General features: G+C 39.0%; 1 protein-coding gene across 6 annotated transcripts in view; it reads right to left on the reverse strand.

Annotated features, from left to right (window-relative positions):
- Positions 1-551: 551 nt before the first annotated feature.
- The window catches only part of LOC111563637 (heterogeneous nuclear ribonucleoprotein L-like), an 84,751-nt gene continuing 67,015 nt past the window's right edge, over positions 552-18,287 (reverse strand). For all 6 annotated transcript variants that reach the window (XM_055018583.1, XM_055018582.1, XM_035944735.2 and 3 more), the window contains 6 exons: positions 17,009-17,226; positions 16,110-16,231; positions 6,557-6,758; positions 5,597-5,654; positions 5,333-5,431; positions 552-4,485 (listed from right to left, as the gene is read on the reverse strand). In XM_055018583.1, coding sequence (XP_054874558.1) covers positions 4,430-4,485; positions 5,333-5,431; positions 5,597-5,654; positions 6,557-6,758; positions 16,110-16,231; positions 17,009-17,226 — 755 coding nt within the window. In that variant the 3' untranslated portion in view covers positions 552-4,429. The remainder of the gene's footprint in view (positions 4,486-5,332; positions 5,432-5,596; positions 5,655-6,556; positions 6,759-16,109; positions 16,232-17,008; positions 17,227-18,287) is intronic.

Below are 18,287 nucleotides of genomic sequence, written 5' to 3' on the forward strand. Positions count from 1 at the left end.
TCAGAGAGCGCTCCACCAAGGCTGCTCAGCCATTGTACCATTGCCGCTATCTCGCAATGATACAGAAATCTTTAACAAATCCGTGGATCCAGACTATAAGCCACATCACTGCCAAAATCCAATTAGGTGGCCTTTGTATCATTTCTGACCTTCCCTGAAAATTTCATCCAAATCCGTTGGTCCGTTTTTGAGCAATGTTGCACACAGACAAACAGAAGGACAAACCTACGCCAATCGTCACATAACTCCGCCACGTTCCTTGGTGGAGTAATAAGAAACTAACTGGCATTACAGTGTTTTTCTCTTTTAATGATTGGCAAAAAAGTTTAAGGCACCCTGAATATGGTACAACGTACCAGATGGTCCTTTTCATCAGACTAAAGTGAATGTTTGATTTAATTTTATTCGTATAGTGCAAATTCACAACATATGTCATCTCACAGCGCTTAGCACAGTAAAGTACAGGCCGTACAAATTCTAAACAGAGAACCGCAAACCCAACAAGCCAAAACTGTGAAACTGTAAATGAAGAAAAGTCAAAAACAGCAGTGTGTCTGTGACTTCACAGCCCAAATCTGATTTATTTCATTTGAACATATACACATAAGTTACAACTACAGGGATTCTTAAATGAAGGGAACAATCTTGTTCAGTGTGTTTTTCTGTGTTTTATTGCTGACTATAAACTATTACCAACAGGAAACCTTAACAGCCTCAAACTCTGAAGATAACTATGGATCTGTCTCAAACCATCAGTTCTTCGATTAACCCACTTGGCCACTGTCTCTTACTATAGAAAATAAAAACGTAAATTCAGCCCTCTAAGATACAAGAAAGTAACTGATCTATTTTAATTTTTTACCAGAAGCTGATCAATTCGAATATGTATGCTGCTAAAATGCTGCATGGTGTAAATAGATGAAAGTAAAATTTAATTTGAATTAAAAACATTTCTATTATTGGTTTTTTATTTAAAGAAAAACCCACATGCTACATATTGCATGTTTGGTTTCTATAACATTGCCATAAATGTGTTTTTCCAGTCCTCAGAGGATTAAAAACTCACATCAGCTTCCATCATTAATCAAAGCTTAAAGGCGTGAACTTTAAAAACAGAAAATCTTGTTAGAAATTACAGTAAAATTTAGCTGATGTAAGACAAAACCTCTCAGCATCCATTTAAAACTGTTGCACAACATCTAAATGAGTAATAACTTAGACTGAGATAGGCTTGGTCTGCTGAAACCTTTTCCAACTCATCCTTATTTACATATTATTTACAATAGGCATGCATTAATTCACAACTGTGATGGATCCTGGCGTACTAAAAGAGAGTTTTAGAGCAGTAAGATCTGAATGGAACAGATGTACATGATGTTTGCGACTATACCTCAGCAAAAAACAAACAAAAAAAAAAGACCTATAAGAAGCTCAGTGTGTCTCCTCACCCATACTGTGCCTTCATGTTAATCTTATGCATCTTGTAGTATTTTGATAGTCTGTTTATTCACTTATATTTTATGCAAAATCCAAAAAGAAAAGTAAAACCACTGCATTGGCAATATATTTTAAAAAATAAACACCACAATGAAAGTGAATATGGTGTTCTATATGACAAAGCAAAATGTCATAAGATATTACACAACTGCAGTAGCTTTATGTGCACAATGCAAATAGTTACATATTTCTATCTTTTGTAATAACTGCAATCTTTCCCTGCTTTAACAAGAATGGAATTGTTACATGCTGAGACTGAAACTAAGATTAGACTATTTCTGTTAAAATTACCACTCAAACTGCAGAGTTCTACTTTAACATCCTAGTCTTATAGTAACTGTGCATTTTCTTTTTAAAAAGCAGAGCTGCAATAGATATTTCAGCTGGATTCACTTGTTTTAAAACATCAAATTGGACTCAGCTAAAGGTCCATCTTCTGTTCGGTTGCACTCAAGTGTAATGTTATATATTGACTCAGAGCAGGTAAGCTGATGAGTGAGCTGTCAGCATGTTTCTTGTTCCGGACAGGAATAAATAACAAATTGGCAAGCTCACTATTCATCATATCCAAGTCATTACACATATTCTATTAGTTTACAGTGACTGCTACAGTGAGCTGCCACTGCAACAGCCTATGAAGTATCGATAAACAGCAGAAATTTTCCTTAAAGATCAGATTATAATAGTGACTTGTTGACATATTAGGGCCAATATCTCTAGTTGAATCACCTGGTAAGCTATGGCTGTGTTTACATGCATGTAGAATCATATGGTTTTTGTCTCAACACATACCAAGATCTGAGCTAATTTTCAGGTTCTGATTCTTGGCTTGTCATGTAGACTTCTCACATCTCTGGTTTTTAATTTAACAGTTTTATACTGTTTTAATTCTGTTTTGTATGTGTGACATTATGTATCTACCATAACTGAAATGCCATATAGTGAAAGGCCTTATGTCACCACTGTGTCTGGGGTGGTCAGCATACTGTGAGAAAGTTATGATTATTCCACTGAATCATACTGAAAATCATATTTATAGACATAATCCACAGCCTCATGGGTAAAATTAAATATCATCTGTACAATTATACTGATTCCATGTGAATAAATACCCATTATAATACTACAACAAAAATGATATTACTACATGTGTACAATATCCATCCATCTATTTTCTATACATCACTCTATCCTGTGGAGGGTTGTGTGATGTATACATTTGTTCCAGAGATATAGTCTTTAGCCTACCAGAATAATTTAATATATTAAATATTAAAGAAACATGTAAGAGTGTTGAATAAGCAGCTTTAAAGTCTGAACATCTGCCAGTGGCTCCTTGACACTGTATTTTAATAAAACCTATAATAAGAAAGAAAGAAAGACAATAACAGTAACAATACAACAATTGGGTTTTTTATTATAACAATAATAAAAAACCCAACAATAATAACATTCCTATTCATAGAGCGTGATAAGGAGCTGAAAATGTAACATTTGTTCTGAGGGCACTGCTATCAAAAAGGTCACAAACTTTAGAGTCAGAGTAGTTCAAGAGTCCCTGTGTTTGGCACCCCCAACTCCTCTGCTGCTCGTTTCTATCTCAAGTACGTGTTCACGTTTACCTCTTGTTGTGATTGGAATACTTTGAAAGTGTTCAACTGAAGATGTCATGAGAAACTTTTTAATTACAACACTTTTCAAACAGATCAGGATGGTTAGCTCAACACTATCTGTTTTAGGTTCACCCACTATAACAGAGTATGTACAACAGGATGCAGTAGTTTGTGAGCATATTGTACATTTAGATTCATGTATGAAATGTACAGCTGTCTACAACATTAGTAACAGTATTTGATAACATGAGATTTTGACTTGACTACATTATCAAAAGCTAATAATGTGTTGCTAATGTTAGATAAAGGCTCACAAATTTTCCTTTTGCAACTTTGAAAACGAAAACAGACCACGTTTGTTCTTCTCCTCCACGTCAATGGAAAACCCCGAGCTGTAAGTTAACCCAACCAGTACTGGGAAAGCTGAAGATGGGGATAAGACAAATAACAGGAGCTTTTTTTTTTTTTTTTTTTAAGAAACATTTGAATTCCTTCTCTGAGAAACATGAATATTCACTAAAGTCCAATGGAAATTAACTAGCTTTCCAGATGCCGTGTCATAGACCAAGTGTTTGAGGTTTGGAGGTCACCAGAACCATTAGGAGTTTACTCTGGGGACCAATGTCCACAGCAAACATGAAAGTTGAACTGAGATATCTCATGTTCACCAAACAGTGGAGACATATCTCTTTCTTAAGGCTTAGCTACCATCATAGCAGTATCTGTTTGATTGCATCCACTTTTACTGTATTTGATGGATAACAGTTTAAAAGGACTTTGTGTATTTACTTACTGTTTGAAACAGTAAAAGGTTATGTAAGTGACCATATACCACCTGCACTGATAATGTCTTAAGAGATGTTTGAGGTCACTGAAGCAGATTCAGGTTCGTACAGCCGACTTCTCAGAGTAGGTCGTCCTTGCCGGTCAAAGACAGGTTTACCATGCAGTGAAGACATCTGGGACAAACAGATCCTCCAAGTGTCATACATGATGATAAAATCACATTAGAATCATTTTTCAAGTAGGGTACTAGTCTGTCAGCGTGTTGGCTTGTGATTTGATGCTGGGATGACAGATGTACATTGATGATCCGTTTGAAGACAGTGACAGTGTTGTCTCCTTAATACTCTTCTTACAATGTTGCTTTATCTTCTTTAAATTCCATCTCTCTCTCATTTCTTTTTTCATTTTCTTTCTGTTATTCTCTCCTGCACTGTTTCACGTGTCTTTTCTCAAGATCCTGCTCCTGCTTCCTCTCTCAGGTCAGAGGTCAGCCATCTTCAGACTCAGCAGCCTGTTCTGTGCTCTGCAGGTTTTTATAGATGAGATGAGGTGGAAAAACACAATTTCAGGGTGTACGGGTTGGATCCATCTGCAATCACACAAACACACACATAAACATACTTTCTATAAGAACCTGAGTAAGACATTAGCTGTGCCCTGTTACAGATAGTGTATTTCGTTGAAAGAAATGGCACTTCTTCTGCCCCTTTTGGCTTCCTTCTTTAAATATCCATTTATTTAGATTTATTTATTACTTTTTGCACCTAGGACCAGAGTTACTAAGAAATAAGATGACATTATGGAAAAGGACTTACAAATTGCTTAAAAGTGTTTGTTATACATACATACACTACAGTTTAAAAGTTTGGGGTCACTTAGAAATGTCCTTATTTTTGAAAGAAAAGCAGTTTTTTTCAATGAAGATTACATTAAATTAATCAGAAATACAGTCTAGACTTTGATAATGTGGTAAATGACTTCTAGCTGGAAACGGCTGATTTTTTAATGGAATATCTACATAGAGGTACAGAGGAACATTTCCAGCAACCATCACTCCTGTGTTCTAATGCTACATTGTGTTATATAATGGTGTTGAAAGGTTAATTGATGATTAGAAAACCCTTGTGCAATTCTGTTAGCTCATGAATAAAAGTGTGAGTTTTCATGGAAAACATGGAATTGCCTGGATGACCCAAACAGATTTTGTCATACTTCCAGAAGAACTAAAATAAACCTTTTTTTTCATGAGTGATTGGTTTTGTTTGACAAAGGTTTACATGATTTTATCACAGAAAATTCTGAGTAATAGCAGTCATTGGAAAGTCAGGACTGCCATGATATATGGTCTTTACCATTTTCACAGATTTTATCTACAGACATTTTTTTTTTTTCACAAATAGAAACCCTTCTTCTGCACAAACTTAAAATACACTTACTGGGTATCCTAATCTGGTAGTGGTTGAGAACAGTAAGAACCTCCACAGCCTCTGTCTTACTGTCAAACTCCAACAAGCCAGAGATGGTCTTAGAAGAGGCTAAGAGAAAAATACAGAATGAGGCATTAAAGACAGATCATCAAAGTGATGATTAGTTCAGACAGAAGTAAAATTATCCAGCTTTTCACAGTCTAAAAGAAAATGTATTTGATAAAGAAAAATATAAGAATCAAATAAAAAGTTTCACATTGAAGTTCTACTTACGTTTGGCATCAAACATCTTGAATTTGACAAAGCCAGGCACATCATGCTCCGTACAAAGCTGTCAAACAAACACAGTCACTAATGAATGAGTATGTCTGCTTTAGGCAAGCTTTAGATTGTGATTAGTAACTTGTGTGTGTAGTCTTCCTTGCCCATTTCCTGAGTTTTGTATTTTGGAGTTCAGTGTTCAATTACTTAAAATTAGCCTAGCCTTTTGTTTAGTTAACTTGCCCACTAACCCTCCCCAATTCACATCCCTGGTTAATTTCTGTTTATTTGGTTTTTGTATGTCGTATTCAACATATACTAATTCTAAATAAATACTTTCTGCACCCAGAAACCCACCCAAAACAATCCAGCATTGTTTCCCCTCCTGTGTCCAGAGGGCTCTACTATGAAGCAAGTGTAGAGGGTTAGCGAGGTATGTAAGCTTAAAGCCAGACGTTTCAGTATCATGAAGGTTGCTCTCTTTGGCTCTTCTATTATATTGTGGAATTAACATGGTTGGGAGCAGATAATGTTTAGAGTTTCGGATTTAAATTGTCTGGAAGGAGCCAAATTTTCGTGATGAACCTTTATGAGCGATATAGATTCTCAGTTGATTCTTAGAATGTTATGCAAAACTGCTGAGCTGTGAGTTACTGATATCAATGAGTGAAGCCATGCAGTTACAGTATCACATGCTGTAAGCATCCCATTGCCACAGAACCTGATGTGTATATAGCTGGTGATGCAGAAATCGCATGTTTTTAATTTAGGTCCATTTACACTGCTGGTATTTCAGCTGATAGAACAGAGAGTAGGTTTATACTTAATTTTATATCTCAGAAATTCTTGTGTTTTTATATATTTTTAATTCCTCAAACTTGCGCCTTACATGCTTCTGGGTTTAGAAGTAAATGACGGATTTTAAAACTTCATTGAGAAAAGAAGGTCATTAATTAGAGAGAAGCACCATACCCTCAGTAAATGGTCCTGTGATATGCATGGAGGAACATTGTAGTAGTGTAGCACTGCAGAGGGAGGCTGGATGATGTTTTTGGAGGCCTGACCAGCACTGCTGAAGCGGTTGTTCCTGGTCATGGCAAAGTCTTTATAGCTGCTGCTGCCATCCTCTAACTCAAACACCTGACTGGGGATCACAGCATGCTGCTTGGACACACTGCACACAACAAAACAGTGTTACTTATATATATGATCAAATCAATGCAAAAATAACTAAAATACCATAAACACAATCAAAGCACATTTTTCAGAGCTAAGAGTGTGAGAACAGAGAACCTTTAACAGAACAAAAGAGAGCAGAGGTATCAAATATAAAACACTTTTGTAAAAACTTTAAAGCCCATTTTAGAAATGCATATATATGCATGTATAACCTCATATGACTTACATAAACATTAAATTAATAAAACAAATACTGTATTGGTCTACAAACATCTGCAATAGGCACTGGCTTTTCGCTTCTGTTCCCAACACAAACTCTGAAGAGATCAGTGCAGGACTCTGGGAATGTTTATTTCACAATTTAATGGCAAAATAATGAAGATAATGATGAATCTTAGTAATATTGTATTTAACTTATATGGAGAGGCTTTCTAACTGTGAAGTTTCCATGTACTTGTAAAGACCATGTTTATCATGTTAGTCTGAACATTACAATACAACTTTGAATTTTCCATGATGGAACTGTACAAAGTCTAAATGATGGAAACATGAAAAATTCAAATGAAACCCGTGCATCTGATGAAATCTGCAGGGTTAAAAATATTCAGATTCAGAAAACTTTACTTGGGGGACTTTATTTGCCCCCAGGGTACAAATATACATACAGCAACTTCAATGATCAGTTTTGGTGATTTGGAAAACTTAGTTTTTCATAGCAGCATGAACTCTTAACTTCTTGTGAGCAAATACTATTGACTACAGCTGGTGACTCTCTGTGACAATTTAAACAGAGCCCATTTCACACACGCATTAGACTCTGCCACAAGAACTACAATGGGAAAGTCTGAGGAGCTCAGTAAAGATCTGAAAAAGCAAATCGTTGACTTGGACAAGTCAGGAAAGCCTTTTGAAGCATTTCAAAGTATCTACAGATCCCAAAACCATCTCTGCAAATGTTTGTTTCTAAATATAAAGTGAATGGCACAGTTGTGTCACTTCCAATATCAGGAAGAAAACACAAACTACCACCTGCTGCTGTGTAACAACTTATCTAGATAGTCAAGAGTCAACCAAGAATCACCAAAAAGCAGGTCTGCAATGCATTAGCAGCTGCTGGAACACAGATGTCAGTGTCCACAGTCAAAGGTGTTTTACATTGCCATGGACTGAGAGGCTGTCATGCAACAAGTAAGCCCTTTCTTCAAAAACTGCACCTTTAGACTCAACATAAGTTTGCTGCTGATCACATGGACAAAAAAAGATCTTCTGGAGAAAAGTTCTGTGGTCAGATGAAACAAAAACTGAACTATTTGGCCACAATGATATATTTGGAGGAGAGAAGGTGAGACCTTTAACCCCAAGAACACCAAACCTACTGTTTCACATGGTGGTGATGGTATGATACTCTGGGGATGTTTTGGTGCCAGTAGAACTGGTGTGTAAATGTTGTTATTTAAGGTCTGAGTTCAAGTAATGAATAACTTCATATGGTTATAATTTAATGTAATAAATAGTATTTCATATTTTCTAATTTGATGAGTTAAGTTAAAAAAACAGTAAAAAGGGTAAAGGTTCCATGTAAGAACTAAAGTTGCACGTTTTGCTTCTGCTACGGATTGAGTGAGGGACAACATGATCAGAGGACAGGTTCACTTCCCGAGCCGATTTGGACATATTTGAGTGACTTCATGGACTTCAAAGGACTTTAAGGCCACTCTTTCATTGACAGGCAGTGCAATGAGGTACGTTTATTTGTGTATTTGTTTTCTTTATGTCTGAACAGTTATCGTTATTGTGAACTCTATTCTTAAAATGTTTCTACTGTTCATGCACAATTGCAGTTCTTACGGCGTTAGCCTGACGTTAGCCTGGCCATCTTGGCATGAACCCGACATGTAAGGATGAAATCACTCGTGGAGCGGTCTGATGGAGTAGACACGTGTGTCCGAGCTCCCAACCTTCAACATTCCTATTTGCCCATTTGGCCTCATCTGTTTTTGCTTTACCTATACCTTACTCATTACATAAAGTCCGAGTGAAACCATGTCGAAGAAACCGAAAAGAAAGGAACAGGGGCGAGAAGAATCTAACATCACCAGTGTGATCTCAGCGTTGCTAATGGCGCAGCTAGGGGAGCACAAAGAGGCACTTTTGGCGGAGATAAAAGGCACCTATGTGAAATATGAGGCCAAACTGGACATGGTACAAGCCACAGTAAATGACCACCAACTTCGCATTGATAAACTGGAGTAGTTTGCGAACTCTGTTGGAGATATGGATCCGAGGCTAACTGTTTTGGCTTCGGAGAATTCTATGATAAAAGCTAAAATAATAGACCTCGAAGGGAGAAGTCGGCGCAACAACATTCGCATCCTCGGTCTCCCTGAAAACCTAGAAGGCTCTCAACCGACTGCCTTCTTCTCCCGATTGCTCTTCGACGTGCTTGGTACTGATGTTCTGCAATCTTCACCTGAATTAGACTGGGTGCATCACACTCTAGCTGCAAGGCCGGGCCCACAGGGTAGACTCCAGGCTGTGCTAATCTGTTTTCACCGATTCCAAACCCGAGAGCTGGTGGTGCGTGAAGCCCGAAAACTTCAGGGCAAGCTGAAATACGATGGCCATCCTTTCCACATCTTTGAGGACTACACTCCCGAGGTCGCGGAACAACGTGCCCAGTACCAGGACATCATGAAGAAGTTATACAACCTGGGCCTTAAACCTGCCCTCCGGTACCCTGCTAAGCTCTCTATCATGGCCGAAGACATATCGATAAAGTTTCTCCCTTCGGTGAAAGAAGCCATTGACTTTATTGCATCATATCACCAGGACACACAGCCTGCCGGAAATTGACTTTTATGTAGTTGGTTAATATACATGTTTCAGTCTCTACCTGTCGCTAAAGAGGAAGGCCGGCTACTTGGACTAATGTTGATATGGCTCAAAGAATGTAAGCTGACTGCCATAGAGCGGTACGGGACTGTGTTCTGTATGTGTTGGAAAATATTACTTTCTTAGTTTCTTTCACTAGTTACTTGGTGCTTTTCGCTGAGCTAGTGCCTTGTTGTCCTGCTATTACAAAATCACAATTTCTCAATATATTTGCCCTTTTTTTCCTGCTTTCATGGTTATCAATATTGCCATGGTATTTTTGTGTGATGACACTAAGTGACCAAAATCCAAAATGCCTTAACGATATGGGAGATGGGAATTTGGGAAGAGGAAAGTCTTAGAGTGCAGTTAGCACGATGGTGCAATGAACACAAAAGTTTTTGATTTTTGTGTGGGAGTTCTCAGACCTGTCTTGTTTTTTTTTTGTTTGTTTTGTTTTTGGGGTTTTTTGGCTTGTTTTTTTGTTTTATTTCTCTCCTCTCTTGGTTTTCTGTTTTTTGTTTTTTTTTCCCCAATCCCATTGCAGATGCTCAATCTGCTTACCTTGCGTACCTCGGACTCCAGTGGTATGTTACACATTTACAACTATCCCTGTGACTTTGTCATTGAGATATGACTTCAAACAATGTACTTAAGCTTGTATCTTGGAATGTGAAGGGGATGGGGCATGCCACAAAGCTGGGTAGTGATCCACCTGGATCGGCTGAAAGGTGACGTGTACTTTCTCCAGGAAACACACATGCTTAACAGGGATATAGTTCAACTTAAAAAAGGCTGGGTTGGAGAGGTTTTCCACTCAACGTTTAACCGCAAAGCCAGGGGTGCTGCCATACTTATTCGTAGGGGGGTGCCATTCACCACAGATAGATCAATATTAGACCCACATAGGAGGTATGTGATGGTTTTGGGGAGACTCCAAGGCATTTCTGTTTTGTTTGTGTCTATGGTCCCAACTGGGATGACAGCCTCTTCATAACTAGTTTAATCACATCCTTTCCCGACCTTGAAAGCCATTACATGATCATTGGAGGCGATTTTAATTTAGTTCAGGATTTGGTGCTGGATCAATCATTCAGTAAAGTTGCTCCACCATCCAGATCAGCAAAAACTTTAGCTACCTTGTCACAACAATTTGGCCTTACATGGAGACATAGATTTCCGGAGACCAAAACATACTCCTTTTTCTCTCATGTTCATCACTCCTACTCCCGGATTAATTTTTTTTCTTTTAGATGTGAGGTTAATTTCAAAAATAGTTACAACAGAATACCACACCATCATTATCTCGGACCATGCCCTAACTTCTCTGGATTTGGCTATGTTTGCACACCCGCACCTGCCGAGACCTTGGAGGTTCAACTGTGTCCTTTTGGCGGAAGACCGCTACAAACAATTTGTGCACTCACAAATCACTATGTTTTTTGAGCTGAATGACTTGCCCGACACAGGTAGAGGAATACTTTGGGAGGCATCCAAAGCCTACGTTAGGGGCCACCTTATTTCATTTATATCGAACGCCAAGAAAGTTGAGAATTCACAAAGAGCCAGAATTCTGAGGGATATAAAGGCTATTGATGAACGTTATGCTGTCAACCCGGACCCAAGCCTATATGGGGAACGCCTTAAACTGCAGACTGAGTTTGAGTTTATAGACCTGATAGTACCATATTATCCTATCAGAACTCTTTGCTCTCAGACTGCAGGCTTACTTGTTGTTCCTAGAATCTCTAAAAGTAGAATGGGAGGCAGAGCCTTCAGTTATCAGGCGCCTCTCCTGTGGAACCGGCTCCCAGTTTGGGTTCGGGAGGCAGACACCCTCTCTATTTTTAAGACCGGGCTTAAAACCTTCCTTTTTGACAAAGCTTATAGTTAGGGCTGACTGGGGGGACCCTGAAGGGGTCAGCTGATGTTTTCATTTGCCCAACCGACTTCCCCTCTCAACCTTCCTCCAGCCCACTGCTTCCAGCTGCCCATTTCCACCAATCTACTCTGCATTGCCCTTACTATACTTGATTTGCTCATCTACTTATTTTTGAATTTACCACCAGCTTTATATGTAGTATATTTAATGCCAGAGCCGTACATCATAGCAGTAAACTATAATCAGTTTCCATGTTAGTTGTACTTTGCATGTATCATCTGTCTTATCATGCATGTATCAGATTGTGTGTTTTATGGTCCTTGCCCCCCCACCCCCACCTCTCTACCTCTACCCCTCTACCTCTATCCCTCTACCCCTCTAACCCTCTACCTCTAACCCTCTACCTCTGCCTCTCTACCTCTAACCCTCTACCTCTAACCTTCTACCTCTATCCCCCTACCGCTACCCCTCTACCTCTACCCCTCTACCTCTATCCCTCTACCCCTCTACCTCTAACCCTCTACCTCTACCTCTAATCCTCTACCTCTATCCCTCTACCTCTACCCCTCTACCTCTTCTGTCCCTCTCAACCCGCCCGGCCAGCAGGCAGATGGGTCCCCCCACATAAAGAGCCAGGTTCTTCTCGAGGTTTTTTTCCCTGTTACAAGGGTGTTTCCTTGCCACTGTCGCCTTTTGGCTTGCTCTGGGGGTCAGGCATATGGGTTCTGTAAAGCGTCTTGAGACAATTTGACTGTAATTGGCGCTATATAAATAAAATTGAATATAATTTAATTTCCATCACTAGGGTTAACACCTTGTTACTAAAATCTAAACAGCATTTTTATGAATCAGGAGACAAAGCAGGCAAGCTACTCCAGGCAAGGGCTGAGGCAACTTCAAGGCTAATCCAAAGAGTTAAAGCAGCTACAGGAGAGGTACTTAGTGACCCAAACTTAACAGTACTTTTGCAGAATTTTACACCTCTCTCTATGCCTCAGATCACCCTCATTCACCAAACAGTACACTGGCCAAAATCGATTTTCCACAAATTTCCAGGGATAAAGCAGAAACGCTGGGGGTCCCTGTCCCATGGCTGAGGTTCAAGAAGCTATTAAATTGCTTCAGAGTGGCAAGTCACCTGGCCCAGACGGCTTTACCACCGAATATTACAAGACCTTTTCCAACTTGCTTAGGCCTTATCTGACTGATATGTATAATGAAAAAAAAAAAAAAAAAAGCTCAGCTCAGCTCCCGGATACCCTGTCAGAGGCCACCATCTGTCTTCTTCTCAAAAAGGGTAAGTACCCTCTTTTATGCAGCAGTTACAGGCCAATTTCTCTTCTGAACATTGACCTCAAAATTCTTTCCAAGGTTCTTGCTTTACGGCTTCAGAATGTTTTGTCACCTATTATAGGGATGGACCAGACTGGTTTTATGCCAAGCCGACAATCCTTTCACAATATGAGGCATCTGTTGAACATTGTTGCATCACCCTGTTCTTCATCCCCAGAGGCTGTGGTCTCCCTCGACGCAGAGAAGGCCTTCGACAGGGTTGAGTGGAGCTTTCTATATGAAGTGTTGGCCAGGTTTGGGCTGGGTGGGACTTTTGTTGACTGGGTTAAGCTTGTCTACTCCTCACCAAAGGCCTCAGTCTGAACTAACAATATTTCTTCTCCCCTATTTCCTTTACGCCGTGGTACGAGACAGGGATGCCCTCTTTCCCCAATTTTGTTCACATTGGCCATAAAACCGTTGGCTCTTTGGTTATGCTCAGTTGCTGGCTTTCAGGGTATTATCCGTTCAGGTACAGTCCAATCAAGGTTTCCTTATATGTGGATGACCTCCTCCTTTATGTATCAGATCCAGTCCCATTCCCTACAATTTTTAACATTCTTGATGAATACAGCAGTGTCTCTGGAAACAAACTCAATTTCCAAAAAAGTGAGATCCTTCTGATAAATGAATTGGCCAAGCAGCTTCCTCATTCCATAGTTCCGTTTAAATGGTCAAGTGATGGTCTCCGCTACCTAGGTATTCATATCACCACATCTCTCTCTGATCTTTATCGCAATAATCTTGCTCCCCTTCTTGTAAAGACTGAAGGGGATTTTGATCGCTTGTCAGCTTTACCCCTATCACTTATGGGCTGAATAAATTTGATTAAGATGGTTGTCCTCCCCAAATTTTTATACTTTTTTCAGCACCTTCCTGTTTTGCTGACTAAATCTTTCTTAGACACTTCGGACAAGAAAATCTCAACATTCTTATGGAATGGTAAGCTGTCAAGAATCCGCAAATCGATTTTGCAATCCCCCAAGGACAGAGGCGACTTTGCTCTTCCCGTTTTCAGACATTATTAGGCAGCAAACATCCAAAAGCTTCTCTTTTGGCTGTGTGAAGATCAAGAATCCGTGCCTGTGTGGGTACATTTAGAAAACAACGCCTTTCCGTTTTCACCGCGATCAATTTTGCGCGCACAACTTCCTCTACCTGTATCGAATTTGGCCAGCTGTTCCATTGTGACTGTCTCTTTAAAGATCTGGTGTCAGTTTAGAAAGGCTTTTGACCTTCTGGCTCCATCTACTCTGACCTCCATATACAGAAATTGGCCTTCGAGCCGTCTAAGTCTGATTCAGCTTTCCGGGTCTGGCATAACAATGGTATAAATTCAGTCAATGATCTGTACACAGACAAGACCTTTTCGTCTTTTACACAACTTGAAACAGAGTATAACCTCCCACGACGTCATCTTTTTTGTTTCTTTCAGATCCGCGACTATGTCAAAAAATTATTCCCCCACTTCCCAAATCGCCCTCCAGAAACCTTAGTTGATACTCTTTTAAATACAGATCTGATTGCTAAGGGATGCATTTCTTTTTAATATAGGTCAATTTGGTCTATATCTTCAACTTCCCTCTCTGCTGTTCAAAGCATGTGGGAGGAGAGTCTCAATGTTAAATTAACAGAACAACAGTGGGAATCTGCACTTTCTCTTGTTCATTTGTCATCAATCTGGGTCTGGTACAGGCTGATTCAATGTAAGGTTTTATTCAGAACTCACTATACAAATGCAAGACTAGCAACAACTCCTGCCACAGGAGTCACTTCTGTTAGTGACTCCTGTGGCAAATGCAATTTATCTCCCGCAAATCATGCACATATGTTCTGGTTGTGTGTTAAGCTGGGGTCATTTTGGTCATACATGTTTGATACATTAACTAAGGCATACGGTTATGCTATTGCCCCAAACAGTTTGTCTGCAATTTTTGGCATTGTCCCTTTCATGGGCGCTCCTAAAAATTTGAAGCAGGCCTTGGTATTCTCCACCCTGTTAGCCCATCAGCTGATTCTCCTTAACTGGAAACTCCCCAGTCCTCCTTCACATTCTTGTTGGGTCTGTGAGGTGCTTTATAGCTTGAAGCTTGAAAGACTCAGGTTTGCACTAAGAGGCTTGGTGAAATCATTTCATGTTACTTGGGATCCTTTTTTGAACTATGTACATTCCCTGAATTTTTCATCTAAGCTGGTAGATTGATATGTGTAATTATTCTTTTTTTGTATTCATTTTATTTAATATCATTTATCTTATCTCCCCTTTTCCTTCTTTGTTTTTTTTATTTAACTTCTCTTTATTTACTTTACTTATTGTTCTTTTTCATCAATTTTTCTTTTTTTCTCTCTTTTTTTGTGTTCTGAGCGTTTGGCCTGGTAGTGGGTGGAGGGTCAGCACCCTAGCCACCCGCTGGTGGCTAGGGTGCTGACATTCGGATGTGACAATCAACACTTTTGCTATATTTTCATACCTTGTGCTGTAAATCACACTGTCTAAAATGTTCAAAATGTTCTATAAATAAACTTGGGAAAAAAAGGATGAAATCGCTCCAAGGATTGTGATGAAAAAACGCCCGTTTCAAAAGAATGACCTGCGTCTGTGGTCATGAAGAGAGTTACATGGTGGTTTACATAAAGTGCCAGAAGGCTCTGTCTTCGACACAGTTGGGTGTTCCAAGAAGGCAGTGAGCCCCAACACACTTTAAAAGGGTTAAAGAAATGGCTAAATGAGGCTAGAATTAAGGTTTTGGACTGGTCTCCCCAAAGTCCGGACTCAAACCCCATTAAGAACCTGTAGACTGTGTTGAAGAAATAAGTCTGTCACAAAGCCAACAAATTTTGTTTAACTGTACCAATACTGTCCAGAGGAGGGGTCAAAGACACAACCAGCCATTTGCCAGAAGCTTATGGATGGCTACCAAAAGCCCTTAGTTGGGGTGAAAATGGTCAAGGGACATTTAACCAATATGTGTATATGTGTGTATATTTTTAAACCAGCAGATTTTGTCATATGTACAGAAGACCTACAAAAAGTCTATGAAAGAATCAAAATTCATTATTGTTTTTTGTGACAAAGAGGCATGGTTTCAATGACTCCATCAGAGAAAATTCCGAGCTGTACAAGTCATTGCAAACTCAAGACTACAATGATACTAGCATGTCATGGTCTTTACAAGTTTATGTAAACTTTTTTTCATCACTGTATAACAGCATACATTATAAAACATATGAACCTTGTGTGTATTTTCATCTGCTTCTTACCAGACGTTAAGTCTTTTGCCAAACACCTTGATGCTGTTGAGGTGTGTGATGGCTCTATCCACAGCATACTCATCCCCCATCTCAACCAATGCTGTACCAGGAACACTCTTCATAAACTTCACCTACAACCACACAGTCACTGTTAATAATGGACATGCTGTAATTATAGTGACCTATTAGGACACCCTTTTCTAACCCTAACTTCTATAAGTGACACAAACAAAATCCACTGTCCCAGTTCTGTGTAAAAATACATTGGAAAGTTTGTCTAAATATAACACAGGAAGGATATTTTAGATTGGCATTTAGATGGCATCAGGTGGTAATTTATACATTATGCTTAAAAAAGTTTACTTATTATATTTAAGTCAATTTTGTTTATACAGTGCCAATTCATGACCAATGTCATCTCAAGGTACTTCGCATTGCAAGGTGAAGACCTCACAAAATTTTTACAGAGAAACTCAACAAATTTAAAGTCTCTATTGGATTCCCACTGAGCAAGCACTTGGCAATAGTGGGGGGAAAAAATCCCATTCAAAGGGAAAGAAACAAAAACCCACAGAGCCAGGATAAAGGAGGACATCCATTTGCTGAAGTATGTTGAAGAGATTATAGCTGTAATCAGAGCTGCACTTGGATTTTATGAAATAACAGTGTTCTATGAAAAGGTCTGATTTTACATCTTGCAGTACTTCTGTCAGTGGTATAATCATACAGATTATTTTGATGCTAGTATTGGGATGTCCAGGCCATGAGAAGTACATTCAGAAAGGTGGGAGTTTTTTGTGTGCAATTCCTACACTCCAATCATGTAACAGAAAAATCTACAAAACTGCAAAAGACATGAAACAGCAAAAGTTTACAAAGGTCAAATTTAAGATTATACACACACCTACCTTCTCAATGTTGCCATAGAGGCAGAAGAGGTTGAAGATCCGGGTGCAGTTCATCTTGGAAGGATGGAGACCACTTACCATGGCAACAGAGCTAGGGGCATGGCCAGAGTATGAGGAGGATGACTGGGGCAAAGGATAGGATACCATGTCTGGAACATCCACTGACGTAAGCTTGTATCTGCTGTTGTTGGGCAGAGGTAGCAGGGGACATGGTGGACCTGAGTGTGGAACACAGTCGAAGTTCACAAAACTCTTCTGCAATTCACTGGAATAGCAGCATTATCATCTGGACGATTATAAATAAAATAGGAACTCCTCCTACTAGGATCCCCCTTAAAGGCCTAAAGTAAATGCAACCTTTGTTGTATAAACACCTGTACCTGTGTTTTGATAACTCTCTTGTTACTATCATTGCCCATCATTCACCATTCTCTTCTGCACACACCAAGAAATAGAACCTTATGGTTCTAATTTACTTTGTTGAGGGTTACACAGTTTATCATGCACAATGCTAGCCAAAATCTAGTGTTAGAATCATGTACATTTCATGCTGAAAATGTAAACACATTTGTTGCTGATATTGGACATGTTTGATGTAATGTTTATCCACACCGTGATTCCTTGCTGATCTGTAGCAGAGAATACAAACACAAAGAGAGAATTTTGTACACAAAAGATCTCAATTTGATTTGGCTAATTTAGATCCTGTTGATTTACAGGGTAAATTTCATACAGATTGAAAACTATGGATTTTGTCACAGTGGGAAAGGTATATGGCTATTATATATTGATAGTTTAACTGTATGATTTCTGTTGTTTGTTGATGTGCTAATGTCAACACCCATACCACACATGTTGTACATTTGTGCACACTTGTACATTTGTCTGCCTCTTTATCTTAGTAATATAAACAAACATGCGCAAGATTCTATCAACATGTATACAGTAGCCAACACAAGTGTGTGTACATAGTGTGTAACTTCCACAGTGTGCATACGAGTAATTCTATAATTCAGATACACTTTACATCAACAAAAACGTATAAAAACAACGGTCTTCTCCAATAGAATAATGAGTGGTTCAAGTTAATATATTCCTTCAGTGTAATACATCTGCCAGTTGCAAAGCTTAAGAATGAACCTTTTTTAAATATATCACACTTGGAAAGGATTTTTGAGCTTTTAATCTATGTTACAAACTAACTACATGCTAATACAGATTTTGATTTAGTCCTGCAATTAAAGTCACATGCATTTTAAGTGCTCTTGTGCCTATTCTC

This window comes from Amphiprion ocellaris, chromosome 16, assembly GCF_022539595.1.
Source record: "Amphiprion ocellaris isolate individual 3 ecotype Okinawa chromosome 16, ASM2253959v1, whole genome shotgun sequence".
NCBI classification, from domain to species: domain Eukaryota; kingdom Metazoa; phylum Chordata; class Actinopteri; family Pomacentridae; genus Amphiprion; species Amphiprion ocellaris.